The sequence below is a fragment of the Hakea prostrata genome, chromosome 6, assembly GCF_041222555.1.
Source record: "Hakea prostrata isolate BN-2017 chromosome 6, UWA_Hpros_2, whole genome shotgun sequence".
In the NCBI taxonomy this organism is placed as follows: domain Eukaryota; kingdom Viridiplantae; phylum Streptophyta; class Magnoliopsida; order Proteales; family Proteaceae; genus Hakea; species Hakea prostrata.
Window position 1 is genome coordinate 19,554,099 of NC_142605.1, and position 25,490 is coordinate 19,579,588.

At 35.2% G+C, this 25,490-nt stretch overlaps 1 protein-coding gene, 1 long non-coding RNA gene and 1 pseudogene across 3 annotated transcripts; all 3 read right to left on the reverse strand.

Moving 5' to 3' along the window:
• Positions 1–1,058: 1,058 nt before the first annotated feature.
• Positions 1,059–7,986, reverse strand: LOC149012477 (uncharacterized; annotated as a pseudogene). The gene is made up of 2 exons (XR_016174145.1): positions 4,363–7,986; positions 1,059–1,462 (listed from the first exon to the last, which is right to left on the reverse strand). The product of XR_016174145.1 is annotated as an uncharacterized LOC149012477 (transcript).
• A 2,439-nt stretch (positions 7,987–10,425) lies between these two features.
• Positions 10,426–12,404, reverse strand: LOC149012478 (uncharacterized). The gene is made up of 3 exons (XR_016174086.1): positions 12,304–12,404; positions 12,061–12,159; positions 10,426–11,217 (listed from the first exon to the last, which is right to left on the reverse strand). It is a non-coding gene; the product is annotated as an uncharacterized LOC149012478 (long non-coding RNA).
• A 1,119-nt stretch (positions 12,405–13,523) lies between these two features.
• LOC149012479 (uncharacterized) lies at positions 13,524–23,261 on the reverse strand. The gene is made up of 7 exons (XM_089160257.1): positions 22,034–23,261; positions 20,187–21,834; positions 16,650–17,074; positions 16,398–16,495; positions 16,239–16,317; positions 15,918–16,035; positions 13,524–13,849 (listed from the first exon to the last, which is right to left on the reverse strand). Exons 1-3 carry the CDS (start codon positions 23,258–23,260, stop codon positions 16,707–16,709), a joined length of 3,243 nt encoding a protein of 1,080 aa, XP_089016383.1. The 5' UTR covers position 23,261; the 3' UTR covers positions 13,524–13,849; positions 15,918–16,035; positions 16,239–16,317; positions 16,398–16,495; positions 16,650–16,706.
• Between the last annotated feature and the right edge of the window lie 2,229 nt (positions 23,262–25,490).

A 25,490-nucleotide genomic window follows, 5' to 3' on the forward strand; every position in this document is an offset into this window, starting at 1 on the left:
TGTAAAAGACACTCAACAGCAACACTTTGGGATCTATGTGCACAAAACCCATTTCTTGGCCCAAATAACAATCCACTAGCCACACACACTGTTTCCATTCCTGGACCTTCGAACACACTCATGACAGGGTTTATAGTTAAAACCAATGGAATTAGTCTCCAAGTACCATGAAGACAATTATAAAGCATGAAATTTAGGATGTAAGTGGTTAGTGTGGACACAATTGGTCTCCAAGAACCTTGTCTTCAAATGAGCCATGCTCATTGAGATACAAAGTATGGTTGTGCATCGATTATGATAGTGTGTGAAAAGTCCAAGGCTGTCATGACAACCCAACTCATTAACTAAGACGTACATTCAAAAAGGAGTTTCATGAAGAGAGCACAAAAGCCCTGCAAGGAACACTTCCGGACTATATAATAACAAAGAATAAAGTTTTTGAGTTTCAAGTAGAGAGTATCACCATACCCTGAGCTTATGATCTGGCCCTTGGAAGAGTAATTGTAAAAAATGTTCTGCTCTAAGGGTCTTTGTAGTTTGCTGCTTCAAAAGAAAAGGAGGAAGAAGAAAAGAAGAAGACGAAGAGAAGATTATAGAGGGAGGAGTTGCGATGCAGGATTCTTGCAAAGAATTTACCGTGAGTTCCAGGATCACAATCTTCGAGTGTCAAGCTTAGAATTTCTTATTGGAGTATTGGGACCACTAGGTTGTGCTCTCTATTTACATTAGAATAGATGTCAACAGTTCATCCATAGAAGAAAAAAACACTTAACCATTTATATAGTTTACCACACAAAAGCTTACCTCTAAGACATAATGCAACAATGTCACTACATATCAATGTCCTCCTTTAGATTCATACTCATAAACAAAATATGATATCATGATTTCAACAACATCATCTATTCACCTTTGATGGAAAAGTAAAAATCACTTTATTGTTTAAAGTGGAAACTTCAATCATTCAAAACCTATAAGATGCAGAAAAGAAATGAAGATATATTCTTGAAAACTGATTGAAATTAAATACCGTAAATTGGTAGAAAGTTGACCTTGATTGCTTTTAGCTCTCAAATGAATTTCTTTAACTCCCATTAGTCGAATGACTCTTCGACATTACTCAAGTCACCTATAGTAATAGACTGAAAATGCTCCACAAATGTTGGTCGGAAAAAAAGTAGCTCTTTTGATACATGATGCATAGTTGGACGAGATTGTGGATTACTGCAAAGGCATGCAATTGCTATTCTCACAATAGAAATGAGATCCTTTGCAATATTCTGACTTGATGGAAAAGTGAGGCGTGAGTCTAATATGTCTTGTAATAGAGTCTTTTGACCAATTGGTGATGTTAATGAAGAGATAAATTCCATTGGATGACTTCCCATAATTATTTCCAATGCTACTACTCCAAAACTATATACGTCACACTTAGTAGTTAATGTCATGGTATAAGCAAGCTCTGCAAGAGAAAAAAAAAGCCTTATTGCAAATGTATAAACAAGACAACAAATAATTTTTACAATAGAAAAAACAACAAATTATCTATATATTTTAAATTTTATATATAAAAGAGAATGGTCTAGGCATCGAAATAGCCTCCCAACAACAATTTATGGGGTAAGACTATGTAGGAAAACTGCCCCCAACCTCCCGAACTCTGTTTGTGTGGAAGCCTTTGGTACCGGGTTCACCCTTTTTTAAAGAGAATAGTGTAGACTTATTAGTTGACAATTATGACTCAATTTTTTAGTTATTTACATTTTGTTAATCCATATTTAAGTAGTCCACGTATTGCTCAACATTTTTTTTTTAATTTTTTTTCTTCTTTCACAAATATATTTATTTCTTCTTAACTTTTTCTCCCTTTGTATAGAAATCCATTAAATGTAATTAGATGTATTTATTATTTATTTTTTCCTCCCACTTTTATCATAATCCATTAAACATGATAATATGATTTTTTTAAATTTTTTTAATTTCCACCAAAGGAGAAATGAAAATATGAATAAAAAATTTCATAATAAAAAATCTATACAAAAGAGGGGGAAGTAAAAAATGCACGTAATCATGTATAATATGTTCTTATAAATAGGGAGAATAGAGAGAGGGAGAGAAAAAAAAAAAACTAGTACTAGAAGAAGAAAATTGCTTTAATAGATTACAAGAGGTAAAAACAAAAGGTAATTTGGCCATTTGAAAATAATACTAAAAAGAGATGTAATAGTTTATGTTTTAGTAATTTTTTTTTGAAAAATTCTTAGGTTCATCTGGGCTAGCTTATGAGCATCTCGACTATATTCTCAGGATAACTTCTATATATAATTTAAATATACCACAAAGTAGAATTGAACCCTGACCTCTACATTAAGATGTTGATCATTGCCAATGCCTAATGGGCCAACTCTTCAATGATCAGTTAAATTTTTTTACAAAACTTTATTTTATTTATTAATTGGGGGAATCTATATATCAAATTGAAGTCAATCCAATAGGGTGTATGGCAAAAACATGTGATTTATGGCTTTGAAAGAAATTTGTTCATACTATTCAATAATTTTAATATATTATACATGATTCTAATAGGTAAAACATTGTTTCCCAACTATTCATAGTGACAAATTTTTCATTATGAATGAAAATGAAATTTCAAAAAATAGTAAAGTAGTAGTCAAATAGTCCACAAAATTAATGGCTCCATTTAGCATGCCATTTGGCAAAAATTAGAGCTTGCTTTAAACAACTCTTTTGATATGACCTAAAAATTATTATCTTTTAAAAATGATAAAAATTATGATTAAGTTGTCTATATCAATGCTTATTCTTGTGAAAATTTTTAGTTTAAATGTCTTTATCATCTCTATTAGATATAAGATTTGGATTTTTTTTTATTAATAAATTTGGTTTTATGCATGAAAGAAATTACAATGACAATAATGCATTTTGGATCAACATGGTAAAAGTCATATCTCACATGGTATGAGGATTCTACTAACCATCCAAGACTTAACTTTATTCGAATTCTATAAAATACTTTATGATATTAAGTGATTCATAAACTAAAGCTTTAGACTTTCAAAAATAATATAATTATTGTAACTTACTTATAATTCAATAAGAAAATATACTAGTTTTAGAGATAGTTATTTCTATCCAAAAGTTGAAGAGAAAAACAATTAATTATGAAGTATAATATAGTAGATTATGAAATGTGGTAGGGCATCTTTTTACTCCAAATGAGTAACTCTAATATGATAGGACTTCTTTTTACTTCCCAATCCCCCCTTTATATTTCATTTTTCTTTTAAAGTTTTCAATAAATTTTTTTACTCATTTATTTATTTATTTTTTAATTGAATTACTTAATCAAATATAACATTTGTACCCATCCTAATTTATATAGTGCATGAATTCAATAAAAAAAATGTAATTTATTTTATTTATTCAAAATGCTTTAAGAATTTATTATGTAGTATAGACTTCATAACATACAATACAAGATGACAATTCTAAAATAATTAGGATTAAAATGAACTAAATTAAATTTTTTTATAAAAAGGGCAAATTCCATATAATTGATTTTTTGGGATAATTATTGTTGCCCCCTGTAAGTTTGATTTTATTACTAAAACCCCCTCTCCATACGGAGTTGCCCCCCCCGGGTTAGTTGCCGCTAATTTGATATGTAATGTCTAATTTGCCCTTCAAAATTAGAACAAAAGAGCCCTACCAAATTAAATGTCAATTATACATTAAAATTCAAATCTAACTTCATTTATTTTGAAAATATTTGAGATGTATGACATTTAAGTTGAATTTGATTCCATCGTTTTTTAGTTCTATTTTATCCATTCTTCTTATTTGGGTTTTTTTTTTTTTAAAAAAAAAAAAAAATATTTTTCCCCCCAAAAAAACCCAACCCCACAAAAAAAAAAATTAATGTGGACAAGTACTTCAAGGGAGGGAGGAAAAAAAAAAGGCCCCGGGAAAAAAAACGGAACCCACCGGGGGGGGGCAAAAATAGCCATTAAGGTGGATTAGTAATTTTGAAAGCGGGGAAGAAAAAAAAAAAAAAAAAGGGAAAAAAATTATCCCCTTTATTCAAGATATGAAGTCACTGCAACCGGCAACTATTTGCCCTAAATTTTTAAATGATAAAACATAAAAATTCCCAAAATTCAAAAAGAATTTTTAAAATTAAAAATTTTTTTTTTTATTTTTTTCAATAAAAAAATAAAAAAAAAAAAAAAAAAAAAAAAAAAAAAAAAACCCTGTCTTAAATATCATAGTGCAAATGAAGAAAGCCTAGAAAGTTAAAATGACAATAAAAGTATAATGAAGATCAAACATAAATTAAAATACCTGGAGCAATATATCCATAAGTTCCTTTAAGTGACGTCCAATTGGATGAGTTTGGATGAAAGAGTTTGGCAATACCAAAATCGGATACACGAGCCTCAAGTTCTAAGTCAAGCAATATATTTTTGCTTGAAATATCCCGATGAATTATTGGTGGAGTACAATCATGATGCAAGTAAGACAATGCATTTATGATACTTTTAATGACATTTATTCTTTTCAGCCAATCCAACTCCATTGCCTTTGCTTCATTGCTCAAGATATATAACAAGCTTCCTTTTTCCATATACTCATAAACAAGAATCATGCATCGTGGATGTGAACAGAACCCGTAAAGTTTGATAATGTTTCGGTGTCTAATATTTGTTAATACATGCATCTCATTTTCAAAGCTTTCATCAGTTATCACCTCGTCTTCCAATGGATGGAACTTCTTTATGGCTACTACATGACCTGTAGGTAGGATTGCTTTGTAAACTCTCCCATAGGTTCCAGTTCCAACACAATATTTGTCTGCAAAATCCTCCGTTGCTTGGATTATGTTGTCATAAGCAATCTTGCCATCAAAATTCCATATTGACAATATATTGCCGTGATTTCTACTTATTGCTTCCACACTTCTTTTTTGAACTTTTTTCCTCAAGAAGAAAACGGCAACAATAATTGCAAATCCAAGGAATACAATTCCTATCAAAGAAACAATCATGGATATGAGGAGTTTGTGCCTATTTTTACTATATCCCTCATTTGTATGAGATTGATTGCAGGGAAGAAGACCTCTATAGTTACCACATAATCCTTTGTTGTTACTAAACGATTGTGGCAAAGCAGCATGTTGGAAAACCTTGTTGTTAGGAACTATCCCTTTCAACTGATTATAGGACAAATCAAGAGATACCAAGCTAACCATCTCTTCAAGAGAAGGGGGTATAGAGCCTGTGATAATATTGTGGGATAAATTCAAAACTTCCAACATTTTCAGCTTTGCAAGTTCTGTTGGTATCATTCCATCTAATGAGTTGTGGCTAAGATCCAACTAAATTTGTAAGGACACTAGATTACCAACTTGAGATGGAATACTTCCATTCAATGAATTACAACTCAAATTTATTGATAACAATTTTGAACATTGACCAAGATGTGTGGGAATTGATCCGGTTAATCTATTTGATGATAGGTCTAGATGCTCCAAGTTGACTAATTTGCCAATTTCAATCGGTACATTCCCTGAGATTTGGTTTCCAATTAAACTTAGACTTAGTAAAGCAACTAGGCTACCAATTTCCTTTGGTATTTCACCAACAATTTTGTTGAAAGAAAAGTCAAGCTGTCTTAGTTGAGTTGACCGAACTATCTTAGATGGTATCTTCCCACTAATATTGTTTCCAGAAATCTTTAGCACTAATAGATTTTTGCATTCTCCCCAATTTGGTGATAAGTCTCCAAATAGTTTGTTGTGACTCAAATCAATGTAATAAAGTTGTGGATGTACGGCAAAACTATCAGCTATATTTCCCCAAAATTGGTTATTGTCAAGTAGAACTCTCCTTAGACTTGTGCAATTTGTTAAGTCTGGAATGGGACCAACAATATTATTATCATAAACTGATAACATTTGGAGTGATCCTCCTTGACATATTTGTTGTGGTAAAGTTCCCGATAATTGATTATCGTTAAAAGAGAGGTACTCTAGTCTACTCAAATTAGCCAGAGAATGAGGAATTGAACCAATGACCTTGTTTATGGAGAGTTCCAAGTCAATCAGATTTTCCATATCTCCAAATTTTGGAGGAATTGGACCGGATAATTGATTCTCATGCAAGTAGAGCTACTCTAGTCTATTCAAATTAGCTAGAGAATGAAGAATTAGGCCAATGAGTTTGTTTACGGAGAGTTCCAAGTCAATCAAATTTTTCATATGTCCAATTTCTGGAGGAATTGGATGGGATAATTGATTCTCATGCAAGTAGAGCGTACTTTAATCTATTCAAATTACCTAGAGAATGAGGAATTGGGCCAATGAGCTTGTTTTTGGAGAGTTCCAAGTCAATCAGATTTTTCATATCTCCAATTTTTGGAGGAATTAGACCGGATAATTGATTCTCATACAAGAGGAGCTCCTCTAGTCTACTTAAATTAGCTAGAGAATGAGGGATGAAACCAATCAATTTGTTGTATTCTAGCTCCAAATGAACAAGATTTTTCATATTTCCAATTTCTGATGGAATTGGACCATTGAGTTCATTGTTATGGAGGAATAGAATTTGAAGGTTGCTCAAATTAGCAAGGACAAGGGGATGACACCAGTTAGGTTATTCCATCCTATTGAGAACTCAACCAGATTTTTCATGCTTGCCATCTCTATTGGTATTGTCCCAGTGAATTTGTTGGCATAAAGGTCTAACCATTGCATGCTACTCAAATTAGACAAGGTGGGAGGTAGAACACCAGAAAATCTATTGTTGGAGAGATCGAGGTGGGTGAGTTTGGTGAGATTACCAACACTCAAGGGTATGGGTCCAGTGAGGTAATTGGTGCTCAGATTGAGACGAAGGAGATCAAGAAAGGAAGAGAAGGTAAAGTTGTGAAGCGTACCTTGCAGCTCTGTTTGGAAAATGTTAATCTCAACCACACGTCCAAATTTGTTGCAAGTTATGCCAAACCAGTTGCATGGGGACGATGATGATGATGGTGATGAGGAAGTGAAGTTCCAAGAACCGAGAGCAGCAAGAGAGTTGTTTTGAAGGGTGGCTTCCCATTTGAGAAGAGCCTCAACCTCAACTTGGGTTGACGACTGAACAAAATAAGATGTGCTACTTCCTGCAGCAAATGCATATGAAGAGAAGAGGAGGAGAAGGCAAATAAGAAACGCTATTATGAGAGTTGGGAAGAAGAATAACAAGGATGGAGTAGTACTAGTACTGGAGTGATGAGCCATTAGTATCTTCTATTGTGGTTTGCAGTTTGGTGGTGTGGTATTAAGCAGCTTCCAATGTGTAATTTATAGAGAAATTTGAGACGGCCTCTGCTACTCACAATTGAAGAGGATGTGTTGGATTGACTTCAGCTGTCAATGGTCTTTTAGTAGTCTTGCAGTCAAAAGCAAATCAACAGAGACTTTTCAGCTGCCGTAGGAGACGGGGGAGAAGACTTTTAAGCTTGTGCGTGAGGCAGGGGAGAAGACGGGGGAGACCATCTATTTGATATAAGCAAAATAGAGGTGCTATACTTGCTGAGAATCAACTAAATGTTTCCAACAATTCAGAAATTGGAGACATTAAAAAAACAGTATTTAAAATAGATCACCTTTTATTTCTCTCCCCTTTGCTTGGTTAGATGAAATCCACCAAAAGACAACTGACCAAATCTTCATGCAAAGTCTTGTTGTTATAAAACACAAATCCCCGCCTCCCCTTCCTGGTAAGCTATAAAACACAAGTTAAAAGCATGGAAAATAAGACAAAGCCAAATTATTATTGTTGAAGTCTTCTTCCTAAACATTGCATAAAATCATTGCCAATTGAAATTTGCAATTAGAAAATTTGAAGTCTAGTCTTGCAATGAACGCATCTAAGGAAAAGATTAAAAGAAAGTTTTCTTTTTCTTTCATGGCCAGGAAACATCGAAAAAGTTTAAGACTCCACCAACAAAAAAATAGACTTCCTTGAGGAGGATAATGGGGGCTCCATTATCATGAAGCTTTAGTTGGTAGATGTGGATGCAACCATTCTTGGCCTAATATTTCTATTTTGTGAGGAAATGGACTAGGGTGGGCCCTTCTTAGCTGTTGTCGAGACAATGAAAGGTAAAGCGATCGATCATGATGGGGCCCACACACTTTATTTTTCTTCCTTGCTTTTTTTTTTTGGCAGAATTTTCTTCGTCTTCCAACTTCCATTGTTGAATTCTTTTTCAGCTCTTTCGGACCATTGATTCTGATTAATTTCCATACATGACACAGGCTTATTTGTCTTGGGAAGTGAGTGAGGTAACCCTAAACCTAAGGTTTCTCAAATCTGTTTTTTTTTAGACCTTAAACCTAAAGTGACCGAGACAGCAAGGGTAAACTCTTATTTGGTTTTTCCTAAAGCAAAAGCTACCTATTTCTCTTTTGGTTTTGAAAAATTGTTAACACATTTGTCATGATATTTATTATTTGGGTCCAATTTTGGAATCTCTAGAATCAATGTGACTTTTAGTTGAATTGATCTCTGGTGTTCAACCTTGAGGAAGACTGATTTCCCTGCCTTTCCCTGCCTTTCATTATGAAAATCCAAAGAATAGGGCTACAAAACAGCATCCGTTCAAAGGATTTTGGGACCTACATGATTAAAACCGACGTTAAGAATCTTTTGGATCAATTAAATGAATTTTGGCCGCCTAAAGTTTTGATTCTTGGATGATAGGGTTTAAGACATAGGGTTAGTTGAGGTAAAATGTCTCATTTTTCACACAAAGTAATATATCAACCAACTGAGTGATCCAGCCCTCATGTGAATATTATTGATGGTTTCAGGGCAAATCCTGGTTCTGTTATGGCCTGTTTGGTTACTTGAATCCAGAGATTTCAAATCCCTGGATACATGATTCGGAGATTTATACCTGTTTGGTTGTAAAACATCCTTGAATTTCATGAGTCTAGGGGTTTCACTTTTTTGCCTAAAAACGTGAAATAAGCCATTCTTGGGTATTTGGTGAAATCCATGGATTCCATTATAAGTATAAAATTGATGATTTTTTTTTTTGCGGATTCACGCAAAGTAACCCAACAAAACTCTATGAATTTTGATAGATTTGAGGCTAACCAAACAATTGATTTTTGGAACCATGAATCCGTAGATTCGAAATTCGTGTAACCAAACATGCCCTTAAATATTGTTGTATCATATAGCCCAACGGGGGGGGGGCCGCGGGGGGGGGGGGGGGGGGGGGGGGGGGGGGGGGGGGGGGGGGGGGGGGGGGGGGGGGGGGGGGGGGGGGGGGGGGGGGGGGGGGGGGGGGGGGGGGGGGGGGGGGGGGGGGGGGGGGGGGGGGGGGGGGGGGGGGGGGGGGGGGGGGGGGGGGGGGGGGGGGGGGGGGGGGGGGGGGGGGGGGGGGGGGGGGGGGGGGGGGGGGGGGGGGGGGGGGGGGGGGGGGGGGGGGGGGGGGGGGGGGGGGGGGGGGGGGGAGAGAGAGAGAGAGAGAGAGAGAGAGAGAGAGAGAGAGAGAGAGAGGGTACTCAATAGTAATAGACAGGAGAAATAAAGGTCTTAAGGATGCCTATATCATACCCTCACTGGTTCTCAGTTCTTGCTTTACCAGGGTTGTTGGCAAAAAGATACATTGCACGTGGTGTACTCAAAGTTAGATAGGGAAAAAAGGTCTTTAAGGATAGCACAAGTCTATTTGATTTGGAATGGGTAATGGATCAGAAGAGTACAACCATCAGACATGAGGGGATTACATTCTAAAAGAAACCAAATGACCTCTCTCTTTCTTTTTTGTTTCTGGGTGTTAATGACTAAAATGGTCACCATACACAACCCGGTCTAATTCTGTGCCTTGTTCGGTCCGACCCCTTAGTTTGGTCCGAACACACTTCATAAGTTCGGTTCGACCAGATTCAAAGAAGTCTGAACGAAGTAAACTTCTACGGAAAGGTAATCTCCTAGAAGGATAAGTCAGGTAAACAACTCTTCTTAGAGTTATATTTCTCGAATCTAATTGTGATACTTAAAACTATATAAGCACCTCAAGTAGGCATAAGAAAGTAAGTATCGATATTCGGTATGATGAGTTACTTGAGTCTCTTATTGAGTAATTGAGATCATATCTCCTTGGTATTGACTTGCTTGTCGGAGGCGTACCTCGACCCCCTAAAGGTCAAGCACCTGTTTTGCAGGAACTTGGTAGGGAAGGACGAGTAGGAATTCTTATCAACACTGGGTAATCCGAACGGTCTTTCCAAGAATGGAAACATATGCAACTGCAGGTGGGTGAAGTAGAAAAAACCAAATAGCATGTCACCAGGCAGTATCTCATCGTCCCTCTCAAACCCGTAGAAAGATCTATTGTAGACTTTTGAGAATTACCAATTAGAAAAGAGATCTAACAAACTTCTCAGGGGCCATTATGTTATCATTGAGTAGAAAAATCTCTTGAAGATAACAGGTTTAGGGTAAGGGCAGCACCACTCACAGGACCAGAACTCTCTTAATTAAATGTCATTGCCCATATATATGGTAAGAAATGTTTTCATCCCCTCCTCCATTTGGGCGCTGAACGTTTGGAATGGAACTCACAAATCCCACCAGGGGATTCTGTCCTCACCAACTTGTTTTCTGCTACCACCATTACTTTAAATGAGATCCTGGAGACTTCATTTTGACAACTCTAGTTTTCACAATATAAGGAGTAGCCAATGTGTAGCTACATGTTCACATTAGGTTCGGTTTCTAACAGCATCAACTTTTTTTTTGGTAGGATAACAACATCAACACATACTTTATGCAGGTGCCCTAATAAAAAGTACAAAACTTGTGGAATGTGGAGAGCAGTCAGATGCAACTTAAAGCAAACACCCCCATACCCCCCCCCAAAAAAAAAAAAAAAAAAAAAACCACCCAACAAAAGACAATCAGAAGTCCACACTGAAGTTTATAAAATCAATGACACCACCCAAAAACTTGAGCAATGTGAGACCCTCAAGTAGTTCATCAGTAGAAAAACAAGTGCTATGTTGATCTTGCAAAACAGATATTCACCCCAAATGCAGATCTCCAAACCCAAAACAAAAGAAAAAACTAGCTTGGCTTCTTCATGTTTCGACCAGCACGAATTACTTCATCAACAAGCGACAATTGGGAAGCGATAACAGGCCTGCACGACAAAAAGGACAATTCTTATTAGAAACAAAATGTAAAAGACACTAAAGAACAGCTATGTAAGAAGATCTATGTATACAAAAGACGAGCCCTGGTCCAAATAAGCACCCACAAGCCAAACACCTAGAAACCCATTGTTTCCATTCCCATTGGAACTTTAAATACAGAGAAAGGCAGGGTTATGTCAAACCCCAAAAAAAGGGAAAAAAAGGGCAGGATTATAAGTCTCCGAGAAACCTAAATACCCGGAAACATGAAATCGGGTATGGAATTAATCAGCATGCACCGATGGAGTTCACTCCCAAGAACCCTAAAGCTGGTCATCATATTAAAAAACAGGAACTTTCTCAGGTTTTTTAGTGGAAATATGTGTTGGATAAATTGGAATCAGGATCAATCACAATCATTTATCCCAATTCTTGAAACCGTGGTATTCAAGTACAACCTTAACATGGAATACAACAATGTTCACATAGGCGACGAGGTTCCCATTGAGATCAAAACTTGATCCCACCATCATTGGTCCAAGTGTACATTCAAAGACACATCTACAGCTCTTCAATTGAGGCACACCCATGCAAAAAGATATATGGGTTTAGCATGGATGACAACAGTCCTGGTTGGCCAACCAGGACTGTTGTCTTCAAAAGAGTGATACCCATTAAGGACAATTTGTGTAGAATAATGCAAGTCTGCCTTGGATTCAATTTCATGACTATTGAAATCACTAACCAATAAGTGACTACCACGAAGAGAGAACCAAAGCCTTGTATGGAACACAATTGAAGCACATAACAATAAAGAAACAAAGATTGAATTTCAAACAATGTTACCATACCCCGAGTTTATTATTTGGCGTTTGACACAGTATTTATCAAAAATACCCTCCATCCCTATGCTGGTTCAATCCCACAATGTTCCCATTGTCATGCTCTCCCTAAAAAAAAGGGAGGTGAGGAATCAAGGTGGTTAGGCATTCTTCTGATAAATGCCGTATACTCTCATTTCAGAAAACAAAGAAGCAGAAGAATGGGGCTGGAAGTTAGAGAAATGTGATGGAGGATTGCAAAAGCAAAATTACCGTGAGCCCAATGACGACATCTTGAGTGTCGAGGCTGGAATTTTCTGATAGAGTTTTTGGTACCACAAGAAGGGCATCAGCGAATGCTTCAGCACCAAGTTGTGCGCTGTTTGAATCACAAAGATGTTAGCACTCAGCAGTATCCAGAGAAATACCAAACAAACTCACCACCCCTCATTCCTTTTTGGGGTGTCCTTCCTTTAATTAGCCATATCTAGCTGCAACTTCAAAAGCCCCTGCACCCGATCAGTAAAAAGGTAAATGGATAAATTAGCAGATCTTTCCAAAAGAAGGGGAGGAAAAGAAAACATTTGTCAAGTATATATTTGAAAGATTGGGACAAAACTAAAGCATCATAAATAGAGGGATAAATCTCAAATTTTATATCTTCACCAAATATAAACAATTATAAAATAAAAGAAATTTTGAATAAAATTTTACAATGTGAATAACTCAACATCCTGAACTTAAGAAAGAAAAAGAAACTATGAGGAAGTAATTCATTTTTTTCTCACTTGCCATTGCATTGTCAATTACAGATATTTCTTGCCATGATTCAATTATGAACTTCCTAAAATCTTTAACAACTTCATGAGTTATGCATAGGGAAACCCCAACTTATTACCTTCCTCTGATTTCTTCAATTGATAATCAAATTTCATTCAAAATCTAAGCAAAAAGGAGGTATCTTACACAGACAAGAAGGCTCAATAGGCCACCAAACCCAAAAGAGAAGCTAGAAAACAAAACCCAGCAGAGAAAACCTTAGAAAACTACGAAGTCATGAAGTAATTGAATTTTACATATCTCACTTTATTTTATTTTTTTTGTAATTCTTTCTAGAAAACAACGACCTAATTGAAAATTTTGAATTTAGTTATTGAACTAATTGAATTAATAGTTTTTTTCTACCATTGTATATTTGTATAGTTGTATTGATCTAATTATTGAAGTAATTGTTATACTAAATATATTTTTATTGAAATACTTGAACTACTTGAAAGAATCTGGCTCTTATTCTTTTTAGAAAACCTATGTTTTCTACTTAATTTACGGTAATTGATTATTTTTCCCATACTTAGTTAATAGACTTCAAATTTATATTTTCTCCCACAATTTCTCCCTTTACAATTTTTTGGTACAGTTTATTGTACAATTTTGCCCATGCTCTTTTCAATATATTTTTATGGGTAACAACTTTAATTGTACAATTTTAGCCCCTATGCTCTATTTCAATATATTTTTAATAACTTAGGACCCACAGTGGGTCCCATCTCAGAATATATTATTATATTCTGACGTGGGGTCTACAGTAAACAATTAGGTAAATTAATAGGAAGACTAAAATACAGATAATACAATTATAAGTAAATTATAAAAAACAGATAAAAATAAAGTAGGGATTAAAATTATGGGAGAAAACCATTCCCCTCCCTTGCATGAACTCACCAATAGGCTGCAATGGAGTGAACTTACCATTGTGTCAAAATCCTTCCTCTTCAATTTTGAACTCACAAGCCAAAAGCAAAAACATAAATCATGATTCCTACATCACAAGACAAATATAGCTTTAGGCATTGAAACTTGCACAAGAAGTACATGACAAAATGCAATTTCAAATGGAAAATCGATCTTTAACTAATAAGACGAAAATTATCTTGCCTCAAGTATAGACACTTAGCGACATTATCTCAAATTCTTCTGAAATCCACCACCAACTATCATGATCCCAAGCATGGCCAAATGTTGACCGAGATGATCAAAAATTTGGTTGAATCTATACTATTTATGGGCAAAACTTTATTCTCAAGTTTGAAATTTCAATCGAGATGCCTCGAAACCAAAATCTACAAAACTCTATTCACAGGTCCCAAATCTTGGACAAAATCTGTGAAATTTTGTAGAACTTGCAGATGCTGCTAATCAATTTTTTTGGCATTTCCCCCATTTTTTTTTTCCAATTTCCAAAGTCTTGGAAGGAACACAGATGACATACATAACAAAAAGAAGAAAAAGAAAAAATAAAAAAATCATGAAATCAAGATTGAAAGTCATGTAGAGAGTGTCACATATGCTAGATTTATGATTTGGCTCATGGTAGAGTAGTTATATATTGAAAAAAAATGTCTTCTATTTGAGGGTCAATTGACTCTCCAGTATGTTGCTTCATCAACCTCGCAATCTTCCCATTGTGATCCCTTTTTAGATAAAGAGGGGGAGGAAGGGAAGGGAGGAAGAATCAAGGTGGTTAGATTTTTCTTTTGATATATCCCATTTAAGAAAGCAAAGAAATAGAAGATTGGGAGTAGGGGATAGGGGAGATGGGAAGAAGGATTATGATCAAAGGAAATTACCATGAACCTAGTGATATATAACATCTTTGTCAACGCTAGAAATCTTTTGCAAGTGTTTTGAGTACCACAAGAATGCATCAAAAAATACTTCCAACTTCATACCTTTAAATTAAAAAGATGTCAGCAATATCCAAAGAAATCAATGTTAAACATTTATCCCTAAAGGTTAGGGTAGGGTATGGCAAGTGAAAAATCATTGGATCTCCTACCTTGATGTGAGTGAAACGGTAAGTCCTAATGCAAGTTTTGGAATATGAGTCGACAGGTGAAAGGGGTATAGACTAGGAGAAAAGAAAACTACTTTTGTAGGTGTACAAATGAGAAAGCAGATTTTTTTTTCTTTCTTTTTTGTTTCCTGGTCAACAGTATGAAGAGAAGGCAGATTTACCACCTATACACAAAAGCAGAGGTGTCGGGATTCCCATCTTATGAGTCTTTCAGCTTTTAAGAAATTCTGATCATGGCTGTCACTAGAACTTTTTTAGATTTTGAAACTTTCTTTTTTGTAATTACCTAATAATGATCTATGCACCAAGGCTAGCATAAGATAACAAACAATGAAAAGAAATGTGCGTGAGAACTTATAACAAGGGGATAAGGAAAACTCATATGACAGACTAAGACAACTGTAAAACATAGAAATTTACAGAAATGTGGAATTAAAACCCAAAATTGGGAGGGAGTGGCTAGGCTTCCACATGTTTCAACCAACATGAATTACCTCTTCAACAAGTAACAATTGGGAAGCGATAACATGCTTGTTAGGAATACATTGTCAAAGACATTTGAACGACAGCTCTTTAGGATCTATGTGTAGAAACCAAATAACAAACCACTATCCAAACACCCTATTAGACCCATTGTTTCCATTCCTAGACCTATGAACACTTTATAGTCAGTATCAATGGAATCAGTCTCCAAGAACCATGAAGACAATTTTAAACCATGAAATTTAGGATGGAAGTGGTTAGTGTGGACATAATTGGTCTCCAAGAACCCTATCTTCAAGTGAGTCATGCCCATTGAAATACGAAGCATGGTTGGGCATCAATTCGACATTGTGGGTGAAAAGTCCAAGGCTACCATGACAACCCAACTCATTAATCAATACATACCTTTATTTTTGTTAAAATTAATCAATACATATATTCCCAAAGGAGTTGCATGAGGGAAGCACCAAAGCTTTGCAAGGAACACTTCCCTGCTACATAACAACAAGGAATAAAGTTTATGAGTTTCAACTAGAGAGTATCAACATACCTTGAGCTTATGATTTGGCCCTTAGAAGAGTAATTATAAAAAATTCCCTGATTTGAGGGTCATTTATCTCTAAAGGCTTCTACTTCAATTCCACAATGTTCCTCTTGCCATGCTCTCCCTAGATAAAGAGGCGGGGAAGGGGATGATAATGGTGGTTAGCATTCTTCTTATAAATACAATACATTGATATTCCCACTAGCAAAAGTGCCCCCCCCCCGGACAACGCCCCCAAAAAAAAAAAAAGAGGAAAAAAATGGGAAAAAGAAAAAGATTGATATAGAGGGAGGGAACTACGATGCAAGATTCTAGCAAGAAATTTACCATGAGTTCGAAGATCACATCTTCGAGTGTCAACCTTAGAATTTCCAACTGGAGTTTTTGAACCACCAAGTTGTGTGCTCTATTTACATTAGAATAATGTCAACAGTTCATCCACAGAAAAATACTACCATTTATCTAGCTTACCACACAAAAGCTTACCTCTAAGCCACAATGGAGCAATGTCATTATCGTGTCAATGTCCTCCTTCAATTTCATACTCATAAACAACATATATATCATGAATTCTGCTGCATCCTCTGTTCACCTTTAATGGAAAAATAAAAACCACTTCGTTATTTAAAGTGGAAACATCAATTATTCAATACTTACAAAATGCTAGAAAAAAAAATTAAAGATATATTCTTGAAAACTAGATTGAAATTAAATACTATAAATTAGTAGAAAGTTGACCTTGAGTGCTTTTAGCTAATTTTGAGAGTAGTCTCAAATGAATTTCTTTAACTCCCATTAGTCGAATGACTCTTCGATATTACTCAAGTCACCTATAGTAATAGACTGAAAATGCTCCACAAATGTTGGTCGGAAAAAAAGTAACTCTTTTGATACATGATGCATAGTTGGACGAGATCGTGGATTACTGCAAAGGCATGCAATTGCTATTCTCACAATAGAAATGAGATCCTTTGCAATATTCTGACTTGATGGAAAAGTGAGGCGTGAGTCTAATATGTCCCGTAATAGAGTCTTTTGACCAACTGGTGATGTTAATGAAGAGATAAATTCCATTGGATGACTTCCCATAATTATTTCCAATGCTACTATTCCAAAACTATATACGTCACACTTAGTAGTTAATGTCATGGTATAAGCAAGCTCTGCAAGAAAAGAAAAAAATACCTTATTGCAAATGTATAAACAAGACAATAAATAATTTTTACAATAGAAAATACAAGAAAGTACTATATATTTTAAACTTTATATATAAAAGAAAATGGTCTAGGCATTGAAATAGCCTCCCAACAAAATTGTTGGGGGTAAGACTACGTAGGAAAACTAGCCACCCTCCCCCCGAACTTCTGCTTGTGCGGAAACCTTTGGCACCGGGTTTGTTCTTTTGTAAAGAGAATAGTATAGACATACTAGTTGACAATTAACACTCAATTTTTTAGTTATTTACTCTTTGTTAATCCATATTTAAGTAGTCCATGCATTGCTCCATTTCTTTCTTCTTTCTTTCTTTTTTTTTTTAAATTTATTTTATTTAAATTTATTTCTTCTTCTTTCACAATTATATTGATTTCTTTTTAATTTTTTACCCTTCTTATGGAAACCCAATAAATGTAATTAGATGTATTTATTATTTATTTCTTCCTCCCACTTTTATCAAAATCCATTAAGCATAACAATATGAATTTTTTTATTTCCACCAAAGGAGAAATGAAAATATTAATAAAAATTTTCAAAATAAAAAATTCATAAAAAAGCGGGGGAATTAAAAAATTTACCTAATCAAAGTATGTTCCTGCAAGGCTACAAATAGGGAGAAAAGAAAGAAGAAGAAAAAAAAAAACTACCATGGATGTTGTGCACAAAGAGGTGAGGAATTGGATATTAGATTTTCAAGTGTTTTTGCATTCCATTAGCAGAGGTTTCATAATTTTTTAGTTGGTTCAGAAGGGGACATGATTGAAGTGTGGAGATGTAGCCTTTGTCGTATCTCTTCGCAAGTGGTTTGGTTTCAACATTGGTGTTTTGATTTCAATGTGAATGTCGCCCAGCCTTTGGGTTGTTAATTCGGTGTTGCTGTTTTGCAATTTATTTTTCTCTCTTTTTGAGTTCCTAGTCAATTTTCTTTAAGAAGGTGCTTGGTTGGGGGTTCTCGCTCAGACTTAGTATACCACTTGATGAGGAACTGGTGAGCGATGGATGTGGGGGCAACTATTGTTGTAGGTTTGAGCATTTTATTTTCCTTGTAATTATTTTTCCTCTCTTTTAATAAAGCTAACTTTTTATTGGAAAAACTAGAAAAAAGGAAGAAAAAAACTAGTCATAGAATAAAAAGATTGCTTTAATAAATTAAAGAGATAAAAACAAAGGGTAATTTGGCCATTTAAAAATAATAGGGAACAAGAGAGGAAATAGTTTACTTTTCATTTTTTTAAGCACGGACCAAAACAAAACAAACAAAAAAAACCCCCAAACAGCCCCCCGGCGCCAACCACCCACCGGCCTCTCTTTCCCTTTACTTTTTCATTTTTTTTTTGTTTGAGATCTAAGATTCATCCACGCTAGTTTATGCGACTATATCCTCAGAGTAGCTCTTATATATAATTTAAATATACCACAAAGGGGAATTGAACCCTGACCTTTGCGCTAAGAGGGTTCATTATTGGCAATGCCCAATGGACCAACTCTTTGGTGGTCAGTTAAATTTTTTTGCAAAGCTTTACTTCATATATTAATAGGCGACCTGGGGATCTATCTATATATCAAATTAGAGTCAATCCAATAGAGTGTATGGTAAAAACATGACTCATGGAGACACCTCTATTGCTTTAAAAGAAATTTGTTCATAATATTCAATAATTTCATAATATGGTAAAATATTGTTTCCACCTACTGCTCATGATAACAAATTTTCATTATGAATCAAAATACAATTTCAGAAAACAGTAAAGGAGTAAACAACTTGTCCAAAGAATTAATGGTTCCATTTGACAAATCATTTGGCAAAAATTAAAGCCTGCCTAAAACAACTCTTTTGATAGGACCGCCAATAAATTATTGTCTTTTAAAAAGGATAAAATTTGTAATTGAGTTATCTATATCAATGCTTATTCCTAAGAAAAAATTTAGCTTAAATGTCTGTATCTCTATCAGCGATAAGGTTTAGATTTTTTTTTTTTTTTTAATTTGATAAACTTGGTTTTATGCATGGAAGAAATTACAATGACAGTAATGCATTTTGGATCAACATGGTAAAAGTCATTCCTCATGGTATGAGACCATCTATTCTAGTAACGTAACCTACTGTCATTCAAGCAATCGCAAGCATGAGGCACACCACAAAGAACGGAACTCAAAGCCTATGAGTGAAGTACTAACACCAAAACAAAAGTCAAAAAAACAGAAGAGCCTTGCCCCAGAAAACCAAAAACATAGAGCAAGCAAAGCTTTTACTAACCATCCAAAACCTAGCTTTATTACCTAGATTTCTAAAATATACTTTATGATATTTAGTTATTCTTAAATTCTAAAGCTTTGGACTTTCAAAAACAGTATAATTATTGAAACTTTTTAAAAATTCAATAGCAACTTTAGGGATCTTTGTTTTCTATCCAAAAATTAAAGACAAAGACAATTAATTATAAATAAGAATTAATAGGGTAGATCATGAAATGTGTCTTTTTACTCCAAATACAGTAACAATAATGTGATATGACTTCTTTCTACCTCCCGACCCCTCTTCATATTTCATTTTTTTTTAAGTTTTCAATAATAATAATAATAATAATTATTATTATTTTTACATATTTAGCAAGAAACTTGAGATATCATTTTTTTCTCTCTTCCTATTGAATCGCTTAATCAAACATAACATTTGTACCCATCCTAATTTATATAATGCATAATTCATTAAAAAAGAGTTTAATAGTTATTTATTCAAAAAACTTTAAAAATTTATCATGTAGTATAAACTTCATAACATATAATACAACATCACAATTCTAAAATAATTAGGATCAAAATTTACTAAAATATACTTTTGACAAAAAAATTAATGATTATACACTAAAATTCTCAAAATTTACATAGGATGTATGAGATTTAAAAATTAATTTTCTATTTTATCCATGTTAATATACAAGTACTTCAAAAGCCCAATTCAAGATAAGGGTTATGTGTTCAATATCATAGTAAAAATGAGGAAAGCTTAAAAAGAATTGCAATAAAAGTACAATAAAAAGCAAATGTAAAGTTAAATACCTGGAGCAATATATCCATGAGTTCCTTTAAGTGACGTCCAATTGGATGAGTCCGGATTTAAGAGTTTGGCAATACCAAAATCGGATACATGAGCCTCAAGTTCCAAGTCTAGCAATATATTTTTGCTTGAAATATCCCGATGAATAATTGGTGGAGTACAATCATGATGCAAATAGGACAAAGCATTTGTGATACTTTTAATGATGTTTATTCTTTTCGGCCAATCCAACTCTACTGCCTCTGCTTCATTGCTTAAGATATGTGCCAAGCTTCCTTTTTCCATGTACTCATAAACAAGAAACATGCATCGTGGATGGGAACAAAACCCGTAAAGTTTGATAATGTTTCGGTGCCTGATGTTTGTTAATACATGCATCTCATTTTCAAAGCTTTCATCAATTATCACATTGTCTTCCAATGGGTGGAACTTCTTCAAGGCTACCACATGACCTGTAGGTAGGATTGCTCTGTAAACACTCCCATAAGTTCCAGTTCCAACACAATATTTGACGTCAAAATCCTCTGTTGCTTGAATTATGTCATCATAAGCAATTTGGCCATCAAAATTCCATATTGACAATATATTGCCATGATTTCTTCTTGTTGCTTCTACATTTCTTTTTTGGATTCTTCTTTTCAAGAAGAAAAAGACAACAATAATTGCAAATGCAAGGATTAGAATTCCTATCAAAGAATCCATGATGGATATGGGCAGTTTATGTCTATTTTTGCTATATCCTTCATGTAGATGAGATTGACGGCAATGAATAAGACCTTGATATTCACCACATAATCCTTTGTTGTTGCTAAATGCTTGTGGCGAAGCAACACGTTGGAAAACTTTAGAATTAGGAACTTCACCATTCAATTGATTGTAAGACATATCAAGAGATGCCAAGCTAACCATCTCTTCAAGAGATGGGGGAATGGAGCCTGTGATCATATTGTGAGATAGATTCATCACTACCAATGATGTAAGCTTTGCAAATTGTGTTGGTATCTTGCCATTGAATGAGTTATGACTAAGGTCCAATAGAACTTGTAGGTGTACTAGGTCACCAATTTGAGATGGAATGCTTCCACTCAATGAATTGAAGCTTAAATTCAATGACATTAGTTTGGAGCATTGATCAAGTTGTGCAGGGACTGATTCGTTTATCCGATTTGATGATAGATCTAGAACCTCTAGATTGATTAATTTGCCAATTTCAACTGGTATATGCCCTGAAATTTGATTTTCATTTAAATACAAATAGATCAAGTTGGATAAATTACCAAGTTGCTTTGGTATTTCACCATCAAGTCTATTGAAAGAAAGATCAAGTCGTCCAAGTCGAGTTAATTGACCAATCTCAGCTGGTATCTTTCCACTAATATCATTTCTAGAAATGTTTAGCACTGACAAATTCTTGCATTGACCCCAATTTGGTGATAGCTCTCCATACAATTTGTTGTGACCCATATCAATGTAGTAAAGATGTGGATGCACACCAAAACTGTTGCTTATATTCCCTAGAAATTGGTTGTCATCAAATCTAACTCTGCTTAAACTTGTGCAGTTTCTCAAGTCTGGAATAGGACCCATGAGACTATTGTTTTGAACCACTAGAAGTTGAAGTTTTTGACCTTGGCATATTTTTTGTGGTAAGTTTCTACAAGGAGGTTGCCACCCAAGGGATTGGACCGGATAATTGTTGTCACACAAGAGAGATCTCAATTGCTACAATGGAGCTTGTTTGGAGCCACCCAAGTTTTTTTTCTCCAATTTTGGGAATTGGACCGGATAATTGATTATCATACAAGTAGAGTGTTTCTAGCCTGCTTAAATTAGCTAGAGAATGAGGGATCTGACCAATGAGCTTGTTTGTGGAGAGTCCCAAGTCAATCAAATTTTTTATATCTCCAATTTTTGAAGGAATTGGACCGGATAATTGATTCTCATACAAGTAGAGTGTTTCTAGCCTGCTTAAATTAGCTAGAGAATGAGGGATCTGACCAATGAGCTTGTTTGTGGAGAGTCCCAAGTCAATCAAATTTTTTATATCTCCAATTTTTGAAGGAATTGGACCGGATAATTGATTCTCATACAAGTAGAGTGTTTCTAGCCTGCTTAAATTAGCTAGAGAATGAGGGATCTGACCAATGAGCTTGTTTTTGGAGAGTTGCAAGTCAATCAGATTTTTCATATCTCCAATTTTTGAAGGAATTGGACCGGATAATTGATTATCAAACAAGAGGGAATGTCTCAGCCTACTTAAATTAGATAGAGAATGAGGGATCCAACCAATGAGCTTGTTTGCGGAGAGTTCCAAGTCAATCAGATTTTTCATATCACCAATTTCTGAAGGAATCGAACCATTGAGTTCATTGGTGTGCAGGAATAGATAATGAAGGTTGCTCAAATTAGCCAGGAAAGGGGGGATGACACCAGTCAGGTTATTCCATCCAATTGAGAATGTAGTTAGATTTTTCATACTACCTATCTCAAATGGGATTGTCCCACTGAATTCATTGGCATGAAGGGTTAAGAATTGTAGTCTACTCAAATTGGAAAAAGTGGGAGGCAGAACACCGGAAAGGTAATTGTCGGAGAGGTCGAGGTGGGTGAGTTTGGTGAGATTACCAATATTCAAGGGTATGGGTCCAGTGAGTTGATTTTGGCTAAGATTGAGACGAAGAAGATTAGGAAAGGAAGAGAAGGTGAAGTTGTGAAGCATACCTTGCAGCTGTGTTTTGAAAAGGTTAATCTCAACGACACTCCCAACTTTGTTGCAAGTTATGCCAAACCAGCTGCACGGTGACGATGAGGATGACGATGATGACGAAGTGAAGTTCCAAGACTGGAGAGCAGAAAGAGAGTAGTTTTGAAGGGTGGCTTTCCATTTGAGGAGTGCCTCAGCCTCAGCCTCAGCCTCAACTTGGGTTGACGGCTGATAAGAATAAGATGCGTTACTTCCCACAACAAATGCAGATGAAGAGAAGAGGAGGAGAGGGCAAATAAGAAATGCTATTATGAGAGTCGGGAAGAAGAATAACAAGGATGGAGTAGTACTAGTACTGGAGTAATGAGCCATTTGTAACTTTCCACTGTGGTTTGCAATTTGGTGGTGTGGTATTAGGCAGCTTCAAGGGTGTAATTTATAGAGAAATTTGCATAGGCATTGGATTGGATTGCTCTTTATTTGTTTGGTCTTCAGTTCTTCCACGCTCCTACAATCAGAGAGAGTGGCTTGGTCATCCACCACGATCTCGTAGACAAACCAAATGTGGTGTAAGATCTATCACTGATCATTTTCGTGTTTAATTAGTTTAATATCATCGTTCACATATATGAATGTAACCTTCTAACCGATCCATGCTGATGAGTTTAGCTGCCAATCATCCTTAATTGGTGGACTTCAAGTCGTGAGCCCAAGTGAACGCCAGGAAGAGAGAGAGAGAGAGAGAGAGACATATATTTTAGCTTAGCATAAAAAAAGCGTGAAAGACAAGTCTATGGTGAGATACGTGGGATATGGACCAGATCATGTAGGTTATATTATCCTGGAGATATTTTGGGAATTGTGGTGGTGGATGATCGATCAATGACCAAGTCACTCACTCTTTTGCTTGATGGTTGCTACAGAACAAAACAACAGAAATTTAATTTTCAGCTGCCGTAGGATAGGAGATGGGGGGAGAAGACTTTTAAGCAAACAAAACCCAAAAAACAAGAACCAATTCAAGACCACTAATATCCTGTAAAATGTGGTTTGGACCATCGAGATGGTTAGGTAGGTGGAATTTTCAAGATTTGAGATGAACGTCTACAAACTCAGTTTTGAAGTAATTTTATAAAACGTGGTCAAATTGATATTGACTCCTGCCCAAGCCCAACCAAAACATGTTCTTCACTTCTTCTTTATTTTGAATCGGTGATTATTAGTAACCAAAGTAGAAACTGTGGTTCCGGATTTAAAAGCAAATTAATTAAACCATGTGATTAACACTAGGAACTACTTCATCATTCAATAGATTATAAGACAAATCAAGAGATATCAAGCTAACCACCTCCTTCTAGACAAGGGGGTATGGACCCTGTGATCATATATATATATTGTGAGATTGATCCGATTAGATGATTTGAAGATAGATCTAGAACCTTCATTTGATTAATTTGCCAATTTCAACAGATATAATGCCCTGAAATTTGATTTTCGTTTAAATACAAATTGATCAAGTTGGATAAGCTACCAAATTCCTTCGGTATTTCACCAACAAGTCTATTGAAAGAAAGGTCAAGCCGTCCAAGTCGAGTTAATCTTCCATGCTACGACAGAGTGAGTGACTTGGTCATCCGCCACGATCTTGTAGATAAACCAAATGTGGTGCAAGATGGATCACTGATCATTTTTCATGTTTAGTTTAATATTATTGTTCACATGAATGTAGCCTTCCAACCGATCCATGCGGATGAGTTTAGCTACCAATCCTCCTTGGTGGACTTCAAGTCGTCTGCCCAAGTGAGCGCCAGAGAGAGAGACATATATTTTAGCTTAGGTTAAAAAAATAAAAATAATAAAATAAGAGATTCATGGGATATGGAACAGATGTAGGATATATTATCCTAGAGATATTTTGGGAATTGTGGTGGCGAATGATCAAGGACCAAGTCACTCACTCTTGCTTGATAGTTGCCATACAACAAAACAACAGAGACTTGTCAGATGCCGTAGGAGACGGGGGGAGAAGACTTCTAAACTTGCGCGTGAGACGGGGGAAAAGAGAACCACACCACCACCAACTGAATGTCCCTAATGGAATCAGTGAATAACACAAACAAAAACCCTAGGAAAAGAAAGCCAAGATCACTTAAATTAGTAATCACTTAAACAAAAACCCCACCGAGTCAACATTCCATTCCGTTGATTTTAATTAATTTTCGTATACACAAGCTTTTTATTTGTCTTCGACACGTATCTTCGGATGCGAGTTAAGTAACCCTAAACCTAAGATAGGGAGGGAGAAAAGGCTTTCCAAAAAAATTTTTAAAAAAAATTTGAAAAAAACCCAAAAATAAAAAAAAAAAAAATAGAAATAAAAAATATTTTTTTTAAAAAAAAAAAAAAAAAAAAAAAAAAAAAAAAAGGGTTCCAATAAAATGTTATAATGTGAACAACTGAACATTCAAAACTTGAGAAAGAAAAAGAAACTACACTGTAATAGTTTAATACACCTTCACCCAACTGTCATATATATGAGTGTGTGTGCGTGAGAGAGTCTCAAGATCATAACACAAGCACATAAATAGTGTTGTATGGCAGC

Excerpts from the sequence above, each read along its gene's own strand:
- LOC149012479 (XM_089160257.1), bottom strand. The coding sequence starts at position 23,260 with ATGGCTCATTACTCCAGTACTAGTACTACTCCATCCTTGTTATTCTTC. Across the intron at positions 21,835-22,033 it reads CAAACAAGCTCATTGGTCAG|TTACCACAAAAAATATGCCA; the intron begins ATCCCTCATTCT and ends CCTTGTAGAAAC. Across the intron at positions 17,075-20,186 it reads TCATGGATATATTGCTCCAG|AGCTTGCTTATACCATGACA; the intron begins GTATTTAACTTT and ends CTTTTCTTGCAG.